Raw genomic sequence first — 20543 nt, 5'->3', positions numbered from 1 at the left:
CTTAAAATAGTTAAATTTGGGTCAACAGGATCCTGGGTTATCATGCTTCTCAGTTCGCTTCGTGCAGGGGGTTTGTAACAAATATGTTCATAAACTTGCTCTTTTCCTCGCCGGATGGCTGCAGGGGAAATCGTCCACTGCCGGGGCTGGATTTGAGAGTGGGAGCGGTGAAGAGCAACGTAGAGCAGGTAACCTTCTTTTTTCTTCAGCTTCTTGCAGAGTGGGCCGACTTATATAGCAAGTCAGCTCCCCCTCCTTTGGTGGGCTGAAGCGCCATTGGTTTGTGCAGTACACAAACGTTAACCAATCTGGCTTCAGTAACAGAGTAAACAGGAGTTTCCCCATAAACAGTCATCAATAAAAATGATGACACAACGGGAGTTACCTTTCGATACGGAACTTTATTATAACTGTTAAATTTAATAATTGAACAAGAAATGTATAAAATAGGTTACACCCAACTATGTAAAAAAGTAAAAATCAGTCATAGTAAGTGTATTTATCATGAAAATGTTTAAAATAATTTTTGTATCAACTTTAATATAGTCAAATTTACAAGTGTAATTTATGACTAAAACGGCCTTAAAATTGATATTGTTCAACATTTAATGGCAGTAGGATCAATGTAGATCATGCCAATGTAGATGACTAAATTAGATAAATTTGTGTACATGCTATTTGCTATTATCAAAGATTACGCAGTCATAAAAGCTCTGGAAAAATAATAGAAATAAATGCAATCTTAAAAAGACAAGAAAATGTCTTCTGTTTGTTTGAGCACTAATTATACCGATGCACAATCTGGTGAAAGTAGTTCACTTTGCTACTTTAAATGTGAACACAAAATGGTATATAAACAACATCATGAGGATAACTTACAGGGTCTTCTATTTGTTCATTTCCAGTAGATTGTAACTGTAAGGAAATATACAAGATAAATGTAGGACATACTAAGTATTAAATGTTCTGCAATATTCTGCACAAGTTCAGTTAAACCGTAAGAATGAAATGTATATTTTAGGTATATTCAGATTGGTTTTCACGTGTCCAGCATTGCACATCACTGAACTTAAGCCGGTGCAAATCAGGTACACAAAATATAGACAAATTGATTAAAAGTAACTAACAACAACTGATCTGTGCTAATTCTACCTGAGGATACCCCAGCAGGGCTGTCAGGATGATACTCCGCAGCAAAAGAGTCTGAACACAGTGAGACTGAAAACTCTCGTTTGCTTGATTGTCTTTGGTGCCAATCCTTTTTTAAAACACCTCTGTTTTCAACCAGAAACCACAGAAATGTTGAGGTGAGATCATTAGCACAAACATGTCAAAATGTACTAGCAATCTTGGCATTACTTTTGTTTTTACATCTTCCTGTATGTGTGATGCTTATTTTTCAAAATTTATAGTACTTTGATTACAAATACTGTATCTAAATAGTATAAAATTCAGTGTCAGAAATGCAGTATGTATATTTGATGATACCGCGGTGTTAGCAGTGTTGGGTAAGCTACTTGGAAAATGTAGTGGGCTAAGCTAACAGTTACTCCTCATTAAATGAAGCTTCACTACACTAAAGCTACAGCTCTGGGAAATGTAGCAAGCTAAGCTACAGCAACATGGCAAAAGTAGTTTACTACATCTAAGCTGTTTTTCTTTTTTTTTTAATCATTTTTATATTGAACCAACATCATACCAATCAATGCTCTCTCAGTGATCAATAAAACTGCCAGTCAAGCAGATAGACAAGCATAATAGTTCAGGTTAATAGTTTATTCAACAACTGTTCCAAACCAATTTGCCAACAAAAATCAGTATCATGTACAGGGCCGGATTTACCTTATATTGTGACATAGGCTAAATAAATTTTTCCTGTCGGCCTGAAACCTCCTATTGGTAGTTGGTATTGTGGCTTTACTGTATAAAGATACATTTATATAAATGGTAACGCTTCATAATAAAGTTCACTAGTTAACAAACTAAGAATGAACAATACTTCTACAGCATTTATTAATGTTAATTTCAACATTTACTAATGCATTATTACAGTTTATCTCAGTGGCTTTGGTGCATTTCTCAGATCAGAAATGAAAATGTTCAACCTCCATATCATCTAGTCATTTGTGCACATCAAAAAAGCAGCTTCTCATTCATTTGATCAAGTTGCGGTTGCTTTGGTACATTCATGCAATCAATTATTGTCTGCGTTTCCCTATTATAAGTTACTATTGTCATTGCTCAAGATGTATTATATAGTTCTCTTCGTCAGATCACTAGTAAAAGTGTAACTGAATCCTAACCAGTCTCTTACAATCAATATCCGACATACAGTAATGTGTAAATTTGTACTTTTGAAATGCATATACTGTATGGCATACATAAGAAGTGCAGCCATCTGCATTTCAATACAGTGACTGTCATCCAAACTGTTGCCATAGTTTACATCAGGTAATACTAACAGAGTGCAGTGTTATATCTTGTTTGTGAACAATGACACAAGGTCTTTTCATTCTGATGGCACTGATATGTTCATTGACATAAATACTTAGCTACTTTTGAGAGATGAACTAAAGATTTTGAGTAAGTTGCAGGCTTTTGCAGGTAATCGATTGTGTGGTGCTGTTTATACAAATTGTTTTGAGAAATGCACATACTTTGCAAATATTAAGGATGATTTGAGAAATGCACCAAAGTGACTCAGAAAAACTGTAAAATCAAAAGCTGTTAACAATGCACTGTGAACTAACATGAACTACCAATGAACGACTGTATTTTCATTAACTGACAAGATTAAATACTGTAATAAATGTAGGCTATTGTTCATTGTATGCTCATGTTAGTTAATACATTAACTGATCTTATTGTATATTGTTACTATATAGATTTATAGGACTGGCTACATTTATTTGCATCATTACATGTCATATTATTAACATTTCACTAAAATCAAGTTCAAGCTTTTATTTGGCCTTTTTTCAAAGGCAGTACGGGCATTGCATTTACATTTTCATTAACTTGCAGGTGATACAGTTTCTGGGCGCTCAGTTTTTTCTGTTATTTGGCCAAAGTATCATAAAATATTCAGCACTTCGCACAAGCTGTGACTTGACGACAAGATTAAGACACTCCTCTCCGCTCCTCAAATACAAAAAAAACATTAGCCTTTATAAATATAGTGTTTCTTGAGTAAAGAATCCTTTACTCAAGTGATCCTTAGCAGTTATATTTTATATATTTAAGCTTGAGCTTCAGAATGCTTTGGAACATGTATAATGCAATCCAATAATTGGCATTAACTATATTAAACAACTACATGTTATGTATGTTGGATAAGGGTTAACTCTACAGGGCTGTGGCCCTGCAGGAATTGAGTTTTGCACCCGTGCTTTAGTTATTTGGTATTTATCCTCTCCTGCTAGAGTAACATAACCTGATATATAATGATATTTCTTGTTATGGTACAGAAAGCTTATATCAGTCCATTTTGATAAAATATCTTTATGCAGTTTTATTATTATTATTGGTGATTTTTATTTACCTTTTAAATTCTGATTTTGATTATGAATATAAGCATACCTGTCTACATTATTTACATATTTGTTCACATAATTGCAGTCTTATTTTATTGTGAGCATCATGCACTGGGTCACTGAGAGTCTCAGTAATGTGAAAATTACATTAACTTGCATTTTATGGTTACTGCCACTAGAGGAGCATATAGGAGATCTATAGAGATTTTATAAACAGCAAATAAAATTGAATATGAAAACGTTCTGCAGTTTGAAACGTCAATTTACTTTGAATTTATTTAGTTTTCTGTGATGGGTCAAGGTGAGGATTAAGTACTTTTTCTTTACATCTGCAAAAATACTTTTTTAATTTAGGCTTTTTTTTGTTGCTGGTGGTGTTTTTCAGAATTCCTCTTGCTCTTACACACCACTCCAATTAACACCTAATTTGTTACATTTAAAGAGAGCCGGATCTAAATAAGACATGGCTCTCGGTTCCAACTCTAGTCATGTTGTGTTCCATAGAAGAATGCACGTCATAGAGATCTGGATTTTTTGGTTGTTTTTAGATGTCTTCCTGTTTGTGTTCTCTTTGGACTCGTCTGCCAACCCGTCTTCAAAGTCTCCTTAACGACCTCATGGAGGCCCAGCGACCTTTGACCCATCTCAGTCTTCAAGGTATTTTCTCCATTGATGTTCAGGTTTAATCGCCAGTGTCTCATCAGCTCAGATACATAAATTGTCAAATTATTGTGTATTTAGTTTTGAGCTACTTTTAGCCTTAAGATGTTTTGTGAATACGGGCCATGGGCTGATAACGCAAAGGTTGATGGTTTAAAATGATTAACTCAAATTTGAGGCAATAGGGTATTTTCCCTGTAATAGGTTTACTGACAATTTAGATCTGTACTATTGCTTTTCAACTGTTTTTCGGATAACAAATTATTAGTACAAATGACATTCAGTTTTTTTTGTACACAATCAATTTTATTACTGCTAAAAGGGATTATTTAATTATATTGCTGCTTGTGGTGACATCATAATCTTGCAGTTGCAGTATCTCACAGGAAAAGCTGTTTGAGAAGCTCGTGTGTGCAAAATTTGAATAGCTGGATGAGTCATTAGCCATCTAAACAAACGGTCAACAATCATTAATGTTGTGAATGTGACTTATTGTGTCCTGTAATGTTTGAAGCTCCTCTCGTTCCTCTCGACAGTCTTTCTGCAAATTGTCTCTATTGCTGATTATTTGTGAAATTTAGGAAATGTTGAGTTTGAAATGGCACAAAATCATGTGACAAAACTAGTTGTTTCACACATTTATTTTCAATCTGATTGCAAAAGTATACATGACAAATATGCAGAAAACTGTGGCAAACAAAACCACAATAATGACACCTTTGGCTCTCGTGCACTCTAGCTCTTGTGCAGAATTTAACCAGCTAAAGCGAGCACTCAAGGGCATTTTACACTTGAAATAGTGAAGGGGATATGGGTAACCAAGCACCTTATGGTCTCCATTGACTTCCATAATATGAAAAAAATACTATGGAAGTCAATAGGGACCATCAACTCTTTGGTTACACGTATTCTTCAAAATAACAGCAGAAGAAAGAAATTTATACAGATTTGGATTAACTTGAGGGTGAGTAAACGACTGTTTCTGTAAATTACACGTGTGAAATGTTCCATTACCCGGGGTTAAAAATTGGGTTTAGAATGAATGAAGTGCAGTGTGAAAAGCCCTTTAGAAACAAAGCAAAAAAAAAATTGTGCATTTCTTCAATTTATCAAGGAAAACAGGATTCTTAAACTTTAAACAGTTTAAGAATTAAATCCACGCCTATTTCTTGCAAACACCAATGTTAACACAGATGGTTCTGGTGCCATCTGTAGTTGAAAGCTCTTTGATCAGAATGTCCTTGTACTGTGACTTCAGGAAGTCAGTCTCATCACAAACCATCCCCAGTTTGTAGGAAGGTGACCAGCAGAATTAACATTAACCACCAGTTTCACATGAATTTGTTTAGTAAAGTGTATGAAACAGTACTGTTACCAACAGGAGCTGCTCCATTGGAGATCTGTTGCAAGTCCAGCACATTCCAGGGAGTGGTTCTGTTTGTGTCTCACCCTAACAAGACAACAGATACCGTATAATAGAGTAAATAGTTTACGTACATTATAGCAGTTACTAACTGTTGCTAAGCTCATCTGCATCTTGCAAACACTCTTTCAGTATATGGCAGAGATCTGACCTCTTATCGTGATTGATGCATCCGCCAGTGTGACTAATTAAAAAAAAATACTAAATCAAAGTTTACACATTCGTGGAAAGCTTGGAAACAAATGATTGAAAATAATAAAAATGAATGCAATCTATGTCATTTCTATATTAAAAATGCATGTTTGAAGTGAACACAAAATAGGATCATGAGGAACGTTCATAGAGAACTCACAGAGCCTTCTTCAAGTTCATTTCCAGTAGACTCTTCTTTCTGCATCTCCCAGCATAAGCTGTAAGGAAAAATGCATGATAAATGTGGCACATACAAAGTACTAAATGTGGGAATTTAATATACTGAATGACTTTAGTTACACAGCGAGAATATATATTAATTGTTAATAAATATATATGAATTAAAGTATTTGACTTCATGAATAAATATAAATGACAGCTTTTTTATCATATAATATTTTTGTTTTATATTTTTATATTTTATTTTTATTTTATATTTATATTCTGCGCTCCCTAGGGAAAGCCATCCGATTGGCTCCTGAAGGCTGATTGTTCCTGTCTCCTGATTGGTCTACAGAACTTTAAAAGTCACGACATCACTCACTTCCTCAACGTTTTGCCATCTTGTGATCTGAGCAGTTTTGTATAGTTTTTGTGAGAGGTTGTATTTAGAGAGTTGTGAGATTGTGAGTACTGTTTGTTTTGTGTTTGGGTGCAAGTGTTTTATCAAAGATATACTGGTTTATTTGACCCATTTGCCTGTTTGACACTGATTTTTGGATTGCCCTCTAAACTTGGTTTTTGCTTGGCTTTGTAAATAGTCTTGAAAATATTGTAAATACTAAATTGGGATAGTAGGGAGTCTGATGCCATTTTTGTTTGTGAATACTTTTGTTCTCTGTTTTGGTGTTAGGAAGTTAGGGTAGTGGGTTGTATTTTATTTTATTTTGGTTAGGCAAGGCAGAGGTTTAAAAACCAGAACATTTTGTTTGTTCTTTTGGCCTTGTTGGCTCCTGAACTTAAACTTCCAATAAACATTGTTGAAAATCTTTCGGTTCGTCTTTTCATGTTGCGCTTCTTCCCTAGACGGGGCATAACATGCAATTGGGGCCTTGTCTTTGGCTAAATGTTCTGTTCCAAATGCATTTTGCCCATTTGTTTTTGTTAGTGTTTGCCTGGGGTTTTTCTTTTTGCAAGGGAGGAAATATAGAGATTGGCATGACATCAAAATCTGAGATTGATAAATTTGCGGTCGCACCAACCGAAAAGCAATTTGAACAATGTCGTAAAGACAATTTGTTGTTGCTTGCTGATTTTTATGACCATTGCCCACTATAGATCAACATAATCGATAAAGGTGAGAATAATTTCATGATATAGCCTAGTTAATGCGTTTGGGAATGTTTCGAATAAAAAGGAAAAAATAAAGCACAAGTGCTGTTGGCTGCTGTGTGCCACATGATGACCCCCCCCCCACTCCAACTTGTGCCCCCTCAAAAATAATGAGTGCATGACGCCCCTGGATATACCCGTACCTCGAAGTGTGCTAAAAAGGGAGATTAAAGAGGCACTGCACACGGAGCTTGTGAAGCGAAAGGTCTTACCTGGTGAGATTGTGGTTACGGGTGTTGCAACTACAGCTTCATCTGATGATTTGGAGGCTGCGGAGGCAGAATTCAAATCTGGAGATGCTGCCCGCATGGATCCTGTTAATCCTTCGCCAAAAGACCCTTTGTTGGCAATCCGGTTGAAAGAACTGGAAGTGGAATTATGCCAACAATACCAGAATCAGCTCTTGCATGTCTGAGCAGCTGAGCTTGAGACGCAAAGAGACGTCCGGCTGAAAGAGCTGGAGCTTGAACTAAAGACCGGGTGGGCTCCAGGTTCACCTTCTCCCGTGTCACGGGGAAATACTCCAGTGCAGACTCCAGTAAATGCCTCCTCTCCTCTCCCTGCAGCGTCGTCCTGACGTTGATTTTGATATTAGTAGACAAATTTTGTTGGTTCACACATTTAGAGAGAGTGAAGTTGACACACATTTCACTGTTTTCGAGTGCATAGTAGCCACTTTAAAGTAGCCGAGAAATATTTGGCCTTTATTGTCACAATGCAAACTCGTTGGCAAAGCGCTAGAAGTGTGTTCTGCGCTTACAATTGAACAAAGTTTGTATTACGATTCCATTAAAGCAGCCGTGTTAAGAGTTTATGAACTTGTTTTCGGCTTATCGACAAAAATTTAGAAAGTATGTGGGAAAACCCCAGTCAAACATTTGTTGAATTTGCACGTGAGAAAACTACCTAAACTTTTTAGTGGAAAAATTCAAGAATTGCATTTCAGAGAAGATAGTAGTTTATTTGAATGAACAAAGTTTCATCACTAACTGAGGCTGCCGTCTTCGCTGATGAGTTTGTGCTCATGCACAAAATTGCTTTCCAGTCTCCACGTTCTTCACGTTGCACTGTTGTAGAATGCAGTTATAGTTCTAAAACAACCGGCGCTGTGCCAAAAGAGGATCACGGTTCTGAATCTTCAATGATGTCGAGGGAATGTTTTTATTGTCGTGAGAAGGGACATTTGATTGCTGCCTGTCCTGTGCTGCAATGGAAAAATCAAAGACTCAATGGACGTCTAAAAGTGTGGCTTTAGTGCGTACTCACTCTTCTGATTCTCTGCTCTCTATTGATCCCTCTTTTGAACCATTTGTGTTTGAGGGTGTAGTGGCGTTTTCTGACTTAGACCCAGAGCCCAAGCTTGTATGTATCCTCCAGGATACTGGTGCTGCACAGTCCTTTATTTTGGCAGATGTGCTCCCATTTTCATCATAATCCAGTTGTAACTCGGATGTTTTAGTTCAGGGAATTGAACTTGGTGTGGTAAGAGTTCCCTTGCACGCTTTATACTTGCGTTCTGATGTTGTAAGGGGTTTAGTTAAAGTGGCCGTCTGTACTCCGTTACCAGTGAAGGGAATATCTCTTATCCTAGGAAACGATTTGGCTGGAAGTAAAGTCTCTTGTCTCCCTGAGGTTCCTTTTGTGTCAGAAAATGATGTTGACTCAAGAAAAGTGTTTCGTTCCTGTGTTGTGACTCGAGAACAACCTCGCAAATTTGAAAATGAAATTGATCTCTCTAATTCTTTCATGAGTTCAGATTCGCCAGATGTTGAGGATACAACTGTAGAGGCTTATTCACAGAATTTGAGTCTTAAACCTAGATTTGACTTTCCGTTTTACAGAAAACAGTTGATAGATGCTCAACATGCTGATGATACTTTGAGGTCCTGTCTTTCTGCTGTGGTTGATAAATCTAAGCTAGCCGATTATACAGTTGCTTATTTTATAGATGATGGGGTGCTCATGCGTAAATGAAGTCCTGAGAACTTGAAGCATGACTGGAGCTCTGTATTTCAGGTAGTTGTTCCACAATCCTACAAGGAAAGTGTACTGAGTGTGGCTCATGCCCATGAGCTATCTGGACATTTAGGTATTAAGAGAACCTACAATAACCTTCTGAAATATTTCTTCTGGCCTTGAATGAAGTCTACTCGTATCTGTTAACTTTAATGTGTTCTGCTACCAGGCATAACAATAATATTGATAACGAATCATCAAAAAAATATTGGGCTTATTTTGGGATGATTTTTGAAGCTGCGGTTGCTTATTTGTCTCTTGAGAGTTGGCAACAGTGCCTTTGACCCATCTCAGTCTTCAAGGTGTTTTCTTTTCCTCCACTGATTTTAAGGTTTAATCAAGTGTCTTGTCAACTCGGATGCATAAATTGTTATTTTGTTGTGTATTTTGCTTTTGTATCCTGCCAGTGAATCCATTGGTAAAACAGTGATGAACTCAACTCAGGATGTTTAACTTTTTAAAAGTTGAGGGTACTTTCCCTGTAATAGGTTTACTTACAGTTCAGACCTATTCCCAGACAGCAAGCAGCAAGCATGGATTTCACACAGGCCAGATGTGGGCCGGATCTGGGCCAAAACTATGTTGCTGTCTGGGCTGCTTTCTTAGCATCTGATCAAAATTGGCCAGTGCAAATATGTAATTCAGTTTTTGACCGTTTTTGAAGTATTTTATTGCTGGGGAAGTTTGTTTATATATTGCAGCATTATAATATGGAGCAGATTTTAAATTAAACAAATATACATAACAATATATATAAAAATTCCTAAACCCTGGGTTAATTTCTTATTTGCATATTTGTCACCCTGGGCCACAAAACTAGTCATAAGTGTAAATTTTTCAAAATTGAGATTTATACATCATCTGAAAGCTGAATAAATAAGTCATACATTTTATGATGATAGGACAATATTTGGCTGAGATGCAACTATTTGAAAATCTGGAATCTGAGGGTGCAAAAAAATCTAAAATTTTAGAAAATCACCTTTAAATGTGTCCACATGAAATTCTTAGCAATGCATATTACTAATCCAAAATGAAGTTTTGATGTATTTACGGTAAGAAATTTACAAAATATCTTCATGGAACATGATTTTTTACTTAATATCCTAATGATTTTTGGCATATAAGAAAAATGTATAATTTTGACCCATACAATGTATTTTTGGCTATTGCTACAAATATATCCCAGCGAATTGAGACTGGTTTTGTGCTCCAGGGTCACATTTGAGGTGTCTGTGTCATTGATTGGATGAATGCAGGGCAGGACCTGTTTACATAGCCTAACGGCTCTAGCATTGCACCAAATATATTGCTAACTATCCACCTTATTTTTCAATACGGAAGTAAGCCGTTTTCTGTGAATGTGTAATAATCTTGCAGTAGTATCCAGTCTCTCACAGGAAAAGCTGTTTGCGAAGCTCATTAGCACACAATTTGAAATGAAGGATGTGTCACCAGCCATCTAAACAAACAGATAATGATTGCTGTTGTTGTGAATGTGACTTACTGTGTCCTGTAAAGTATGAAGTTTCTCTCGTTCTTCATGGCAGGCTGTTATAAAATTGTCTATTAATGGACAAATACTTTAAAACATTTGTCTGTAAATACTGTCTACATGTCTTTTATTTTTGTAATCATTTGTATTGACATGTATATTTGTTTACTTGCGACTCAAACCCATTTTATTCTATTTAGTCTTTCTGCAAATTGTTTTTATTGCTGATTATTTGGAAAATGTAAGAAATTATGAGTTTAAAATGGGCATGAGATATCAATGTGTGCGGTAGGCTATAGTGCTGATGGACCAAGAAAATAAAATACAAATACAAGCATCCTCTGTTTGTAAAAGTATCATGTCACACAATGAGTTAGTTTCACACATTTATTTTCCAAATTAATGCAGAGAAAAGTTGCAAAGTTGAGTGTAAATAACAAATATGACCCCCCCCCCCCCCCCCACACACACAAAAAAACACCTTTTCCAGCTAAAGCATGCACTCAAGGTCTTTTCACACTTGAAATAGTTAAAGGGATAGTTCACCCAAAAATTAAAATACTGTCATTTACTCAACCTGTATGAGTTTCTTTGTTCCGCTGAACGTAAAAGAAGATATTTGGAACATCGGTAACCAAACACCATACAGATTTGAACAACTTGAGAGTGACTAAATGATGACAGTATTACAATTTTTGGGTGAACTATCCCTTTAAACCTGGGTAAACGGTTTACGTGGGGTTAACAATGGGTGTTCACATGGTAAAATCCTAAACCCTGGGTTAATTTCTTATTTGCATATTTGTGACCCTGGACCACAAAACTAGTCTTAAGTGTCAATTTTTCGAAATTGAGATTTATACATCATCTGAAAACCTGAATAATTAAGATTTCCACTGATGTATGGTTTGTTAGGATCGGACAATATTTGGCTGAGATGCAACTATTTGAAAATCTGGAATCTGAGGGTGCAAAAAAATAAAAAATTTAGAAAATCGCCTTTAAATTTGTCCACATGAAATTCTTAGCAATGCATATTACTAATAAAAAATTAAATTTTGATGTATTTACGGTAATAAATTTACAAAATATCTTCATGGAACATGATTTTTACTTAATATCCTAATGATTATTGGCATAAAAGAAAAATTTATAATTTTGACCCATACAATGTATTTTTCAAGCAGCAAAACGGTGTTTCCGTGACTGTCCAAAGCTGTAGCTAAGCGCCTAATTGTAACATTTACTGCATCGTTTCACACTGTAGACGTTTGGCACCTCAGTGAGGTTAACACCGAAAAGCGGTGCTAGTCCTGCTCTAGCACCTCTAGAGAGCAGGGTTTAATAATCCCAGATAAAAACGCCGCTAAACCTGCTTCTATATTACAAGTGTGAAATGTTCCTTTACCCGGGGTTAAAAACTCTGTTTAGAATGACAGTAACCTGACATTAAGGCCAATGTGGAAAAGCCCTTCAGAAACAAATAAACAAAAAAGCCTCATGCAATTTATCAAATATGATTCTTAAACTTGTATAAGGTCATTAACTCCATGCCTATTTCTTGCAAACAGTAATGTTAACACAGATGGTTCTGGCATCATCAGTAGTTGAAAGTTCTTCGACCAGAGTCTCTGTGTACTTGTTCACAAACTTCCTACACAGGGACTTTAGGAAGCCAATCTCATCACAGACCATCCCCAGCTTCTTTTTAATGTCGTCCTGTAGTTAAGTGACAAGCAGTTAACGTTAAGCTGCTAGTCTCACATTAATTTATTAAAGGATTAAAAAAAAAAAAAAAAGTACCAACCGGAGTTGCTCCATTGGAGATTTGTTTTTTCAGCTTCTTCATCGCCCACTTGCAAGCCCAGCACATTCCAGGGAGTTGTTCTGTTTGTATCTCACCCTAATAAGACATGTGACAGCATTGGAGTCATTAGTTTACATGCATCACATATATAGTAGAATCTAGCTTTTCAAAGTGAAATAAGTGAGCTTATCTGCATCTTGCAAATACTCTTGAAGTTTCATTTTAGTACATGGCAAAGATCTGACCTCTAAAGATAGTGATCAATACATCAGCTAGTGTGATTAATCAGCTGACAGTCATATTATTGTGGTTGTTTGGCCAATTAAATAGATTGTAAATTCTACCATCATCATGCAAACAGATCATGTAGTTTTTCCGGTTTTCAGTTTGTGAATTTTGATGTGTAAAATAATCATTAAGCTAAGTTAGTTAATTTTGTGTAAATGTTATTTGTTATCATGAAAGTTTACGCAGTGAAGGAAAGCTTGGAAATATTCAAAAATGATTGAAAAATAACAGAAATTTATGCAATCTTAAAAAGTCAAAGAAATATCTATATTAAATACACATTTTGACCATTAGTTAACAATTCACTATACTACTTTACAAGTGAACACAAAAGGGGATCGTGATAAATGAGGTTGAGAACAACTCACAGAGCCTTCAAGTTCATTTCGAGTAGACCCTTCTTTGTGCATGTCCCAGTGAAGAGCGCAAACTGAGGAAAAATGCATGATAAATGTTGTACATACTATGTAATAAGTGCAGGAATTAAACAGTGTATATTTTGGGCATATTCAAGCTGGTTTTAGAGTGAGGAGCATTGCACATCATAGACATAAGCCAGTCCAAATCGGTCTATGCAGTTTTTGTAGCTATGCACACAAAATATTGACTAATATATGGATAAAGATAACCAACAACTGATTTGTGCTAATTTTACCTGAGGATATCAGCAGGGCAATCAGGACAATACTCCGCAGCATCTTGTTTGGCAAAGAGTCTGAACACAATGAGACTGAAAACTCTCTGCTTGTTTGCTGAAGATCTTTGTTGCCACTTTTGGAGCTAAAACGCCTCTGTTTTCAACCAGAAACCACACCCTCAAGTGACAAGTACTATCACTAACACATTTTTTCCATCTTCCTGTATGTGATACTTATTTATCATAAGCAATAGTCCTTTGATTAAACATACTATGTCTAAATAGTTTACACTAAATTCAATGTCAACTACACTGCATCTGCTTCTTTCAAAGCAGTATCATAATGGTATGGTTGAAAATGGCAGAAGCATAAATTACATGTCCTTCAAATTGGAAACTCTGATATCTGTGATAAAGGTTTTGCTTGAAATATTGCAGTATTGTGTGATTTGTAAAAGGTTGCCCTAATGTCCCTTGGAACTCATTTATGCCACTGCAAGAAGCAACCTAAAAGAACAAAGCCTTCTCTAGCTGACCATTTGACTCACTTACTCACTCTCGCTTTTCTATTTGCCTTGACTTTCGAGAAGTGAGTGCTTCTTTAATCTGGGTATTGCAGGGTGTGTGATGGTTTTCACACCCTACCACACGTTGAGATGTTCGGAAAAGTTTTGAGAACTGCTTCCTCACTTCTAATTCTCAAACTGTCATCATTTTAAAAGCCATTAATGAATTGATAGATGGGACATTGTGAACTCCAAATTCAGAAACAATCTTTTCGAATGGTGAAAAGAGCAAACCATGAACCAATGTCTATACATTTGTTCTTATTTCTCTAAAGAGAGACAGTTTGCACCCCCCCAAAAGCTGTGTTAACTAAACTATAAGCTTCTAATGAAATCCAGTAATTGGCATCAACTATATATTAAATAACAATGCTAAACAAAGTTTAATTTAAATTTATAAAATACTTATGACAAAATGTCTAGTTATTCTAGTATATGTATGTGTATATATATATATATATATACTGCCCTCCAAAAGTTTGGAAACACCCCAACCTTCCTAAACCTTCCAAAAAGACAATGACCCCAAGCACACTTCCAAGCTGTGCAAATCCTATTTGGAGAGGAAACAGTCAGCTGGCATCATGTCTGTCATGGAATGGCCTCCCCAATCACCCGACCTCAACCCAATTGAGTTACTATGGGAGGAACTGGACCGTGATGTCCGTTAGAAGTGTCCAACCAGTGTGAATCATCTTTGGGCAATCCTTCAGGAGGCTTGGAGTAATATACAGTATCAAGTCAATGTTTGAATAAACTGACAGCTCAGATGCTCAGATGCCCAGATTGAAATATAGCCACATGGGCTCGGGAGTACTATGGAAAACTGTTGTCATTTAACACAGTCTGCAGCTGCATCAAGAAATGCAATGTGAATCTCTGTTTCTGTAACAGGGTAAACAAGACGAGATGCGAGTGGATCTATTTGCAAGGCTTTATTTCAGGGACGTGGTCACAAAACAAGCAAGGTTCATGCAAAGGCAAACAGCTACAACACAGGCAAGACAAAGAGTAATCCTAGGGCAAGCGTGGGTGTACGATCAGCGAACAATGTCCAACAGGGAAAGGCAGAGAGATAATCCAGGTACACGAGCAATAGTCCAAGCGAGGGGCAAAAAGAGTCCAAACGGCAAGGCAAAGGGTAAATCCAGGAAACACAGGCAAGGCAAGACTATGACAACTAAGTGGGCTCTGTAGAGTAGCTATCGCTAGGATATATGCTATACAATACTCGGCGATGACAGAGAGGAAGTCCAAGGTTTATAAAGCGTGTCTAATGGCATCAGCTGTGTAATCAGTGCAATGTGTGATTGGTGACAGCTGTGATCAGTGCAATGGATGATGGGAAATGCAGTCTGGGGGTGACATGCAACAGTTAGTGTAGTGCAAGAGTCAATGTGGTGAGCGAATGACCTCTGGTGGTGAGTGAACGGAAGTTCATAGACCGGATTCGTGACACTTACACAAGGAGAAATCTATACAGTACATCAATTCTAGGCAGAGACACCAGCGAGTTCTCTAGGCCAGAGCTCATCTTAGATTGTCCAAAAGACAGTGAAAATGTGTGCTGTGGTCAGATGCGTCCACATTTCAGCTTGTTTTTGGAGAAACCAGACATCAAATTGTCAGTCCCAAAGATGAAAGAGACCATCTAGACTTCAATCAGTGACAGGTGCAAAAGCAAACATATGTCATGTTATGGGGGTGCATCAGTGCAAACAGCATGGGTGACTTGCATATGTGTGAAGGTACCATTGACGTGGAGGCATATATTGGGATTGTACAGAGACATATACTATCATCAAGATGACATCTTTCATGGGAAGTCCATGGTTATTTGATCAAGACAATGCCAGCTCTCATTATGCATGTGCTACAACAGCGTTTGTTTCATAGACACATGTTGATGTGACTGTCTGGCAGATATGTCTCATATTGAAAATGTATGGCCCATCATGAAAAGGCGAATCAGACAACAATGACTATGGACTGCTGAAGCCTTGTATGAAGTGTGACTGGGCAAAGATTTTGTTTGCAAAACTTTAAAAATTAGCATCCTTAATTCCCAGATGATTAAAATGTGTAATTAAAAGTAAAGGTGATTTGACACAGTGGTATGCCTCTGTCCCAGCTTTTTTGGAGTGTGTTGTAGCCATCAAAATCAAAATTGGTTTATATTTAAAAAATAAAATTAAGTTGGCCAGTGAAAACATTGGATTTTTTTCCTTTGCACTTTAATCAATTAAATAAAGGTTAAAGAAAATGAACAAATAACATTATTGATTTTATGGCACTACACAATTTTTTTTTGATTGACTGGAAATAACCGACTCATTACAATAATTTGTTCTGTGATTGGACTACACCGATCTATCATTCTGTAATCGGAAAACACTGATGCGCTTAATTTACTAAAAAGAACCGGCTCATTAGAATCATTCGTATTTAAACTACACCGGATGCGCCATTAAAGAAGTACTTTGCAGGAAACCTGAGTATTTTTGTACAGGATTTGTAAGAATTCACATGCAAGAATTGTTAAAGGAACCGAACATCATTAGATATTGTTATTTTTGCATATAGTAGTTATTTATTTTGAATAAAACCGAATCTGTATAAGAAACATTCTAGGTTTCCACCACTGGTCTATATAAATTCTACTATTCTACTATTACTTGGCCCCAACCCTGGTCACAATGTACTGCCAATTTACCCTATTAAAATTATTTTGTGTTCCACAGAAGAAAGTAAGTCATACAGGTCTGAAATGACATGATAGTGAGTGAATGATGAGTTTGTGGGAATTGTTCATCTTCACAAGCACCTACACACAACGCACAGACCACCTGATAGGCAGGCCATTTTCACACCTCTGCCACAACAACCAGACAACTAAACAGCCCTGTTTGAAAAACAACCTACATACATACACTGATACTAGACAAACCCCTTCACACAACTCTTCTTGCTCATTTTTAGTTACTTTAAAGGCTTTAGCCAATCATCTTTGATAAAATAATATCCTGTCTTGTCCACTAAGTCATGAAATGCAGGGCAGGGAGCAGTCATTATTTCCTATGAATTTTTTCTTACACTTGGTCTACAATGAGAAGAATTACAATAAATAGTTTCTTCTGGCTCATGGTCATATTTTAAAACTGTTGTGTTTAAAAGGATGTAAAGATGCTCTGATGCTATCAGATATCTGAACATATCAGTCACTGTGAGAAATACTCTACAAGGGAGGAAATGGCTTGTGTGGTTGTGTGCATCTCAAGACTTCATTTTGTCTCAGATCTTCAGCCTTTTTGCATCTTAAGCAATAGTGAATCCTACTGACCCGAACTTATATTTTCTGCATATGCACTTTTATAAAATCCTTCACATTAAGCAAACTTCATCCCCCATATAGCCTACTCTGAGGGTGTCAAGAAACTAGTAACCAACCCCCCAACACATACACACACAAAAATTATTGGTAAAAATAATTAGCAAAACTTATTACCAACATCTTCATGAAATCATTAAAATCACTTTTTTAAATTATTTTGTCAAACTAATTTCTGTAAATAAAAAAAATATGCAAAATTAATTAAAAAACAAAAACAAAATTAATAAAAATGGCAATATTGCACTAAATTAATTTCTTTTCCCCAAAAATTATATATGTATATCTGATCGATGACAGAGTGTCCAGAAATCAGTAACCACAAAAACACACACACATACAGAAAATGGAATATATCAAATTAAAATTATTATTGTTAAAAAATAATTACAAAAATGATGAAATCATTAAGATCACCTTTAAAATAATTTTGTAATTAATAATAATATTGCACTAATAATAATAACAATTATTATTATTACCAATTATTATTAAAAACTAACTTTATTTTTTTTATGAAAACAAATTTTTGAGAAAACAAAAATCTACTGAAGCTGGTTGCCTTAAACTTTGAAGTTGGCTCAACTTTTTTTTTATTTTTTTTTAAGTGTAGTGTAAAAGTACAGTTTAACAAGTGCTTGATTTTATGGGGTGCAAAAAAGTGTGAAATTATATTTTCCTCTCAGCATAGTCATAGTCATTCAGAAATGGCATCATCAAATCAGGCATGGCACTTTAAATGGTGTGATAGTACACAACTGTGAGAGGAACTCTGTCCTAGATATGGCACAAGTCTCGTGGTTAGCCACAAGAACCCTTCATCTAAATGCAACTACGTACAAATCCCATTCACATCTGTCATAATCACAGTGGACTGAACTAATATACAGGTGCTGGTCATAAAATTAGAATATCATGAAAAAGTTGATTTATTTCAGTAATACCATTCAAAAAGTGAAACTTGTATATTAGATTCATTCATTACATACAGACTGATATATTTCAAATGTTTATTTCCTTTAATTTTGATGATTATAACTGACAACTAATGAAAGTCCCAAATTCAGACATACGATACTTTTCTGTTTCATTTGATTAATTTCATATCAGTGCTCTTTGATAGTCGTTGGTGGAAACATGAGCTTGTTAGAAGGAAAATGGTGTGAAATGGATCTGGTAAAACGATGATTATTATTGCCTCTGAATATCTGAATAACATTTTATTCAGTTTTATTTGATATTTTAAACACTTTTGATTTGGCTTAATAATTATTAAACAATAAAACTAAAGAAAACACAGACAATTGATTGTTTTATTCATGTTTTATTTAGTTTTCACTGTAATTAATATACTGTAATGCTTTCGAAGCAATCATTTATTCTCATTCAGAAATTGTCACGAGCTTGCTCATGAACAAAAATGAACTCCTTTATGGATGGTTTTTGCCTGGAACAAAAGAAAAAGTTATTTAAAATCTCTTCATTTAATCATATCATCACCATATTACTGTGGGAAAAAAGACGCGATTGTAAACTTTTGGCGTGGGTATTTCTGTGTACCTACTTGCAGACATGAATTTTTGTGCAGATGGTGTTTGGCCCGTCATCCGTCATCAGCTCATCAATTATCTTTTGCAGATACTTCTGAACCAATTTCTTGCACTGACCCCTCCCAATCTTCAATCTATCACAGCTGTTGTTCAGCTTGGTTTTGATTTCATCCTGAGGGAAATTATGGATTTAGTCAAAGTTGTTGTGAGATGCATGGTCAGTTCAATAATTTAATATTAATCATGACACCCACCGGTGTTGCATTAGAGGAGAGTTTCTTTTTCACTGCCTTCATGATGGATTTGCATATATCGCACTTTCCAAATAGCTGCTGTTTTGGCATGCCGTCAGCCTGAAAAACATTACAATATGAAACAAATAAAAATACAGCAGAGGTCAATCTCCAAATCCCTCTGCACTGACTCAAAGAGACAATGCAATAAACTACGCTGCTCAATTAGTCATCTACCACCTGTTCATCACATGCAAATAGATATGTGCATCGTTCATTATTTTTAAGTATACACTTATTTAAAAAACTTATTTTCACCAGGAGATGCTTACAGAGATCTCTTCATCTTGGTCCACTTCACGAATCTCCCAATGAGCTCCAAAGACTACAAAAAAATAGACAATAATTCATTAAAACAAATGATTCAAGCTTAAGACGAATATATTAGAATCGTAAGACAAATAATTATCCCTAACACAAAATAGAAGTCATTTTAGACCTGATTTGGTGATTATTTTACCTGCATTGACGAGCAAGATGACAAGAAAGATGTTGCGGAGCATTTTAGCAGATGATCTCTAACCAGCGTGAAGACGAAGCTTTCAGAATCAAGATTCAAATGTGCTCCTCAGAAGCATGTGGAGCTCTTTTTAAAGAGGTCTGCATCAACCACAAGTGAGCGTTTCTTTCCAACCACAAACCACAGTTGTCTTGATCAGGTTTAACAAAATGATCCTGGGGAATTGTGAGTAATAATCTGACTAAAACGCTCACTTGTGGTTGATGCTTGTGAAGACTAAATGTTGTTGTGTTACTGATTAAGAGTTTATCTGCACAGGTCATAAATAAAATGTAAAATATCACTACAAACAATGCATTATTATTTTCGTACATGCAACTCTTACTTATGGAAATATCTATACAGAAAAAGTGCAAATACACAGCTGTTCAAAGATTTGAGTCAGTAGTTTTTTTTTGAGTACTTTAATTAAGCTAATTTTATTCAGCTTTTGAACTTTATATTCATCATAGAATCCTAAATATTTGAAAATATGAAGCAGCACAACTGTTTTCAACATCGATAATAATAAGAAATTATTATGGAGCAGCAAATCAATACATTAGAATGATTTGTGAAGGATCATGTGACACTGGAGTAATGATGCTGAAAATTCAGCTTTGATCACAGGAATGAATTACTTTTTATAATATATTCAGATAGAAAATAGCTATTTTAAACTGTGGTTTTGATGTCTGGGAAACTGGCTGCAAACATTTCTTCTGTGCGCACACGCATCGGATCTAATCTTAATGCTTCTCGAACAGCCGATGACTTCTCTCGTTTCTGATATGGGTTATCTTCAGTAATCTGGCCACCAAAAACACAAAAATACCGTTACAGTTTACAAATGTGTCTGACACT

General features: G+C 35.8%; 2 protein-coding genes across 2 annotated transcripts; both read right to left on the bottom strand.

Annotated features, from left to right (window-relative positions):
• Positions 1-11026: 11026 nt before the first annotated feature.
• On the bottom strand, positions 11027-13503 carry LOC306850322 (antimicrobial peptide NK-lysin-like). The gene is made up of 4 exons (XM_079385893.1): positions 13402-13503; positions 13115-13176; positions 12459-12554; positions 11027-12370 (listed from the first exon to the last, which is right to left on the bottom strand). The coding sequence occupies exons 1-4, from the start codon at positions 13442-13444 to the stop codon at positions 12206-12208; spliced, it is 366 nt and encodes a 121-aa protein (XP_079242019.1). The 5' UTR covers positions 13445-13503; the 3' UTR covers positions 11027-12205.
• A 5170-nt stretch (positions 13504-18673) lies between these two features.
• On the bottom strand, positions 18674-19743 carry LOC306850329 (antimicrobial peptide NK-lysin-like). Its single transcript, XM_079385900.1, has 5 exons — positions 19641-19743; positions 19453-19505; positions 19142-19240; positions 18902-19059; positions 18674-18784 (listed from the first exon to the last, which is right to left on the bottom strand). The coding sequence occupies exons 1-5, from the start codon at positions 19681-19683 to the stop codon at positions 18724-18726; spliced, it is 414 nt and encodes a 137-aa protein (XP_079242026.1). The 5' UTR covers positions 19684-19743; the 3' UTR covers positions 18674-18723.
• Positions 19744-20543: the final 800 nt, after the last annotated feature.

Source organism: Barbus barbus (genome assembly GCF_936440315.1).
Source record: "Barbus barbus genome assembly, chromosome: 30".
Taxonomy (NCBI): domain Eukaryota; kingdom Metazoa; phylum Chordata; class Actinopteri; order Cypriniformes; family Cyprinidae; genus Barbus; species Barbus barbus.
This window is presented reverse-complemented; position numbering and strand designations above follow the sequence as displayed.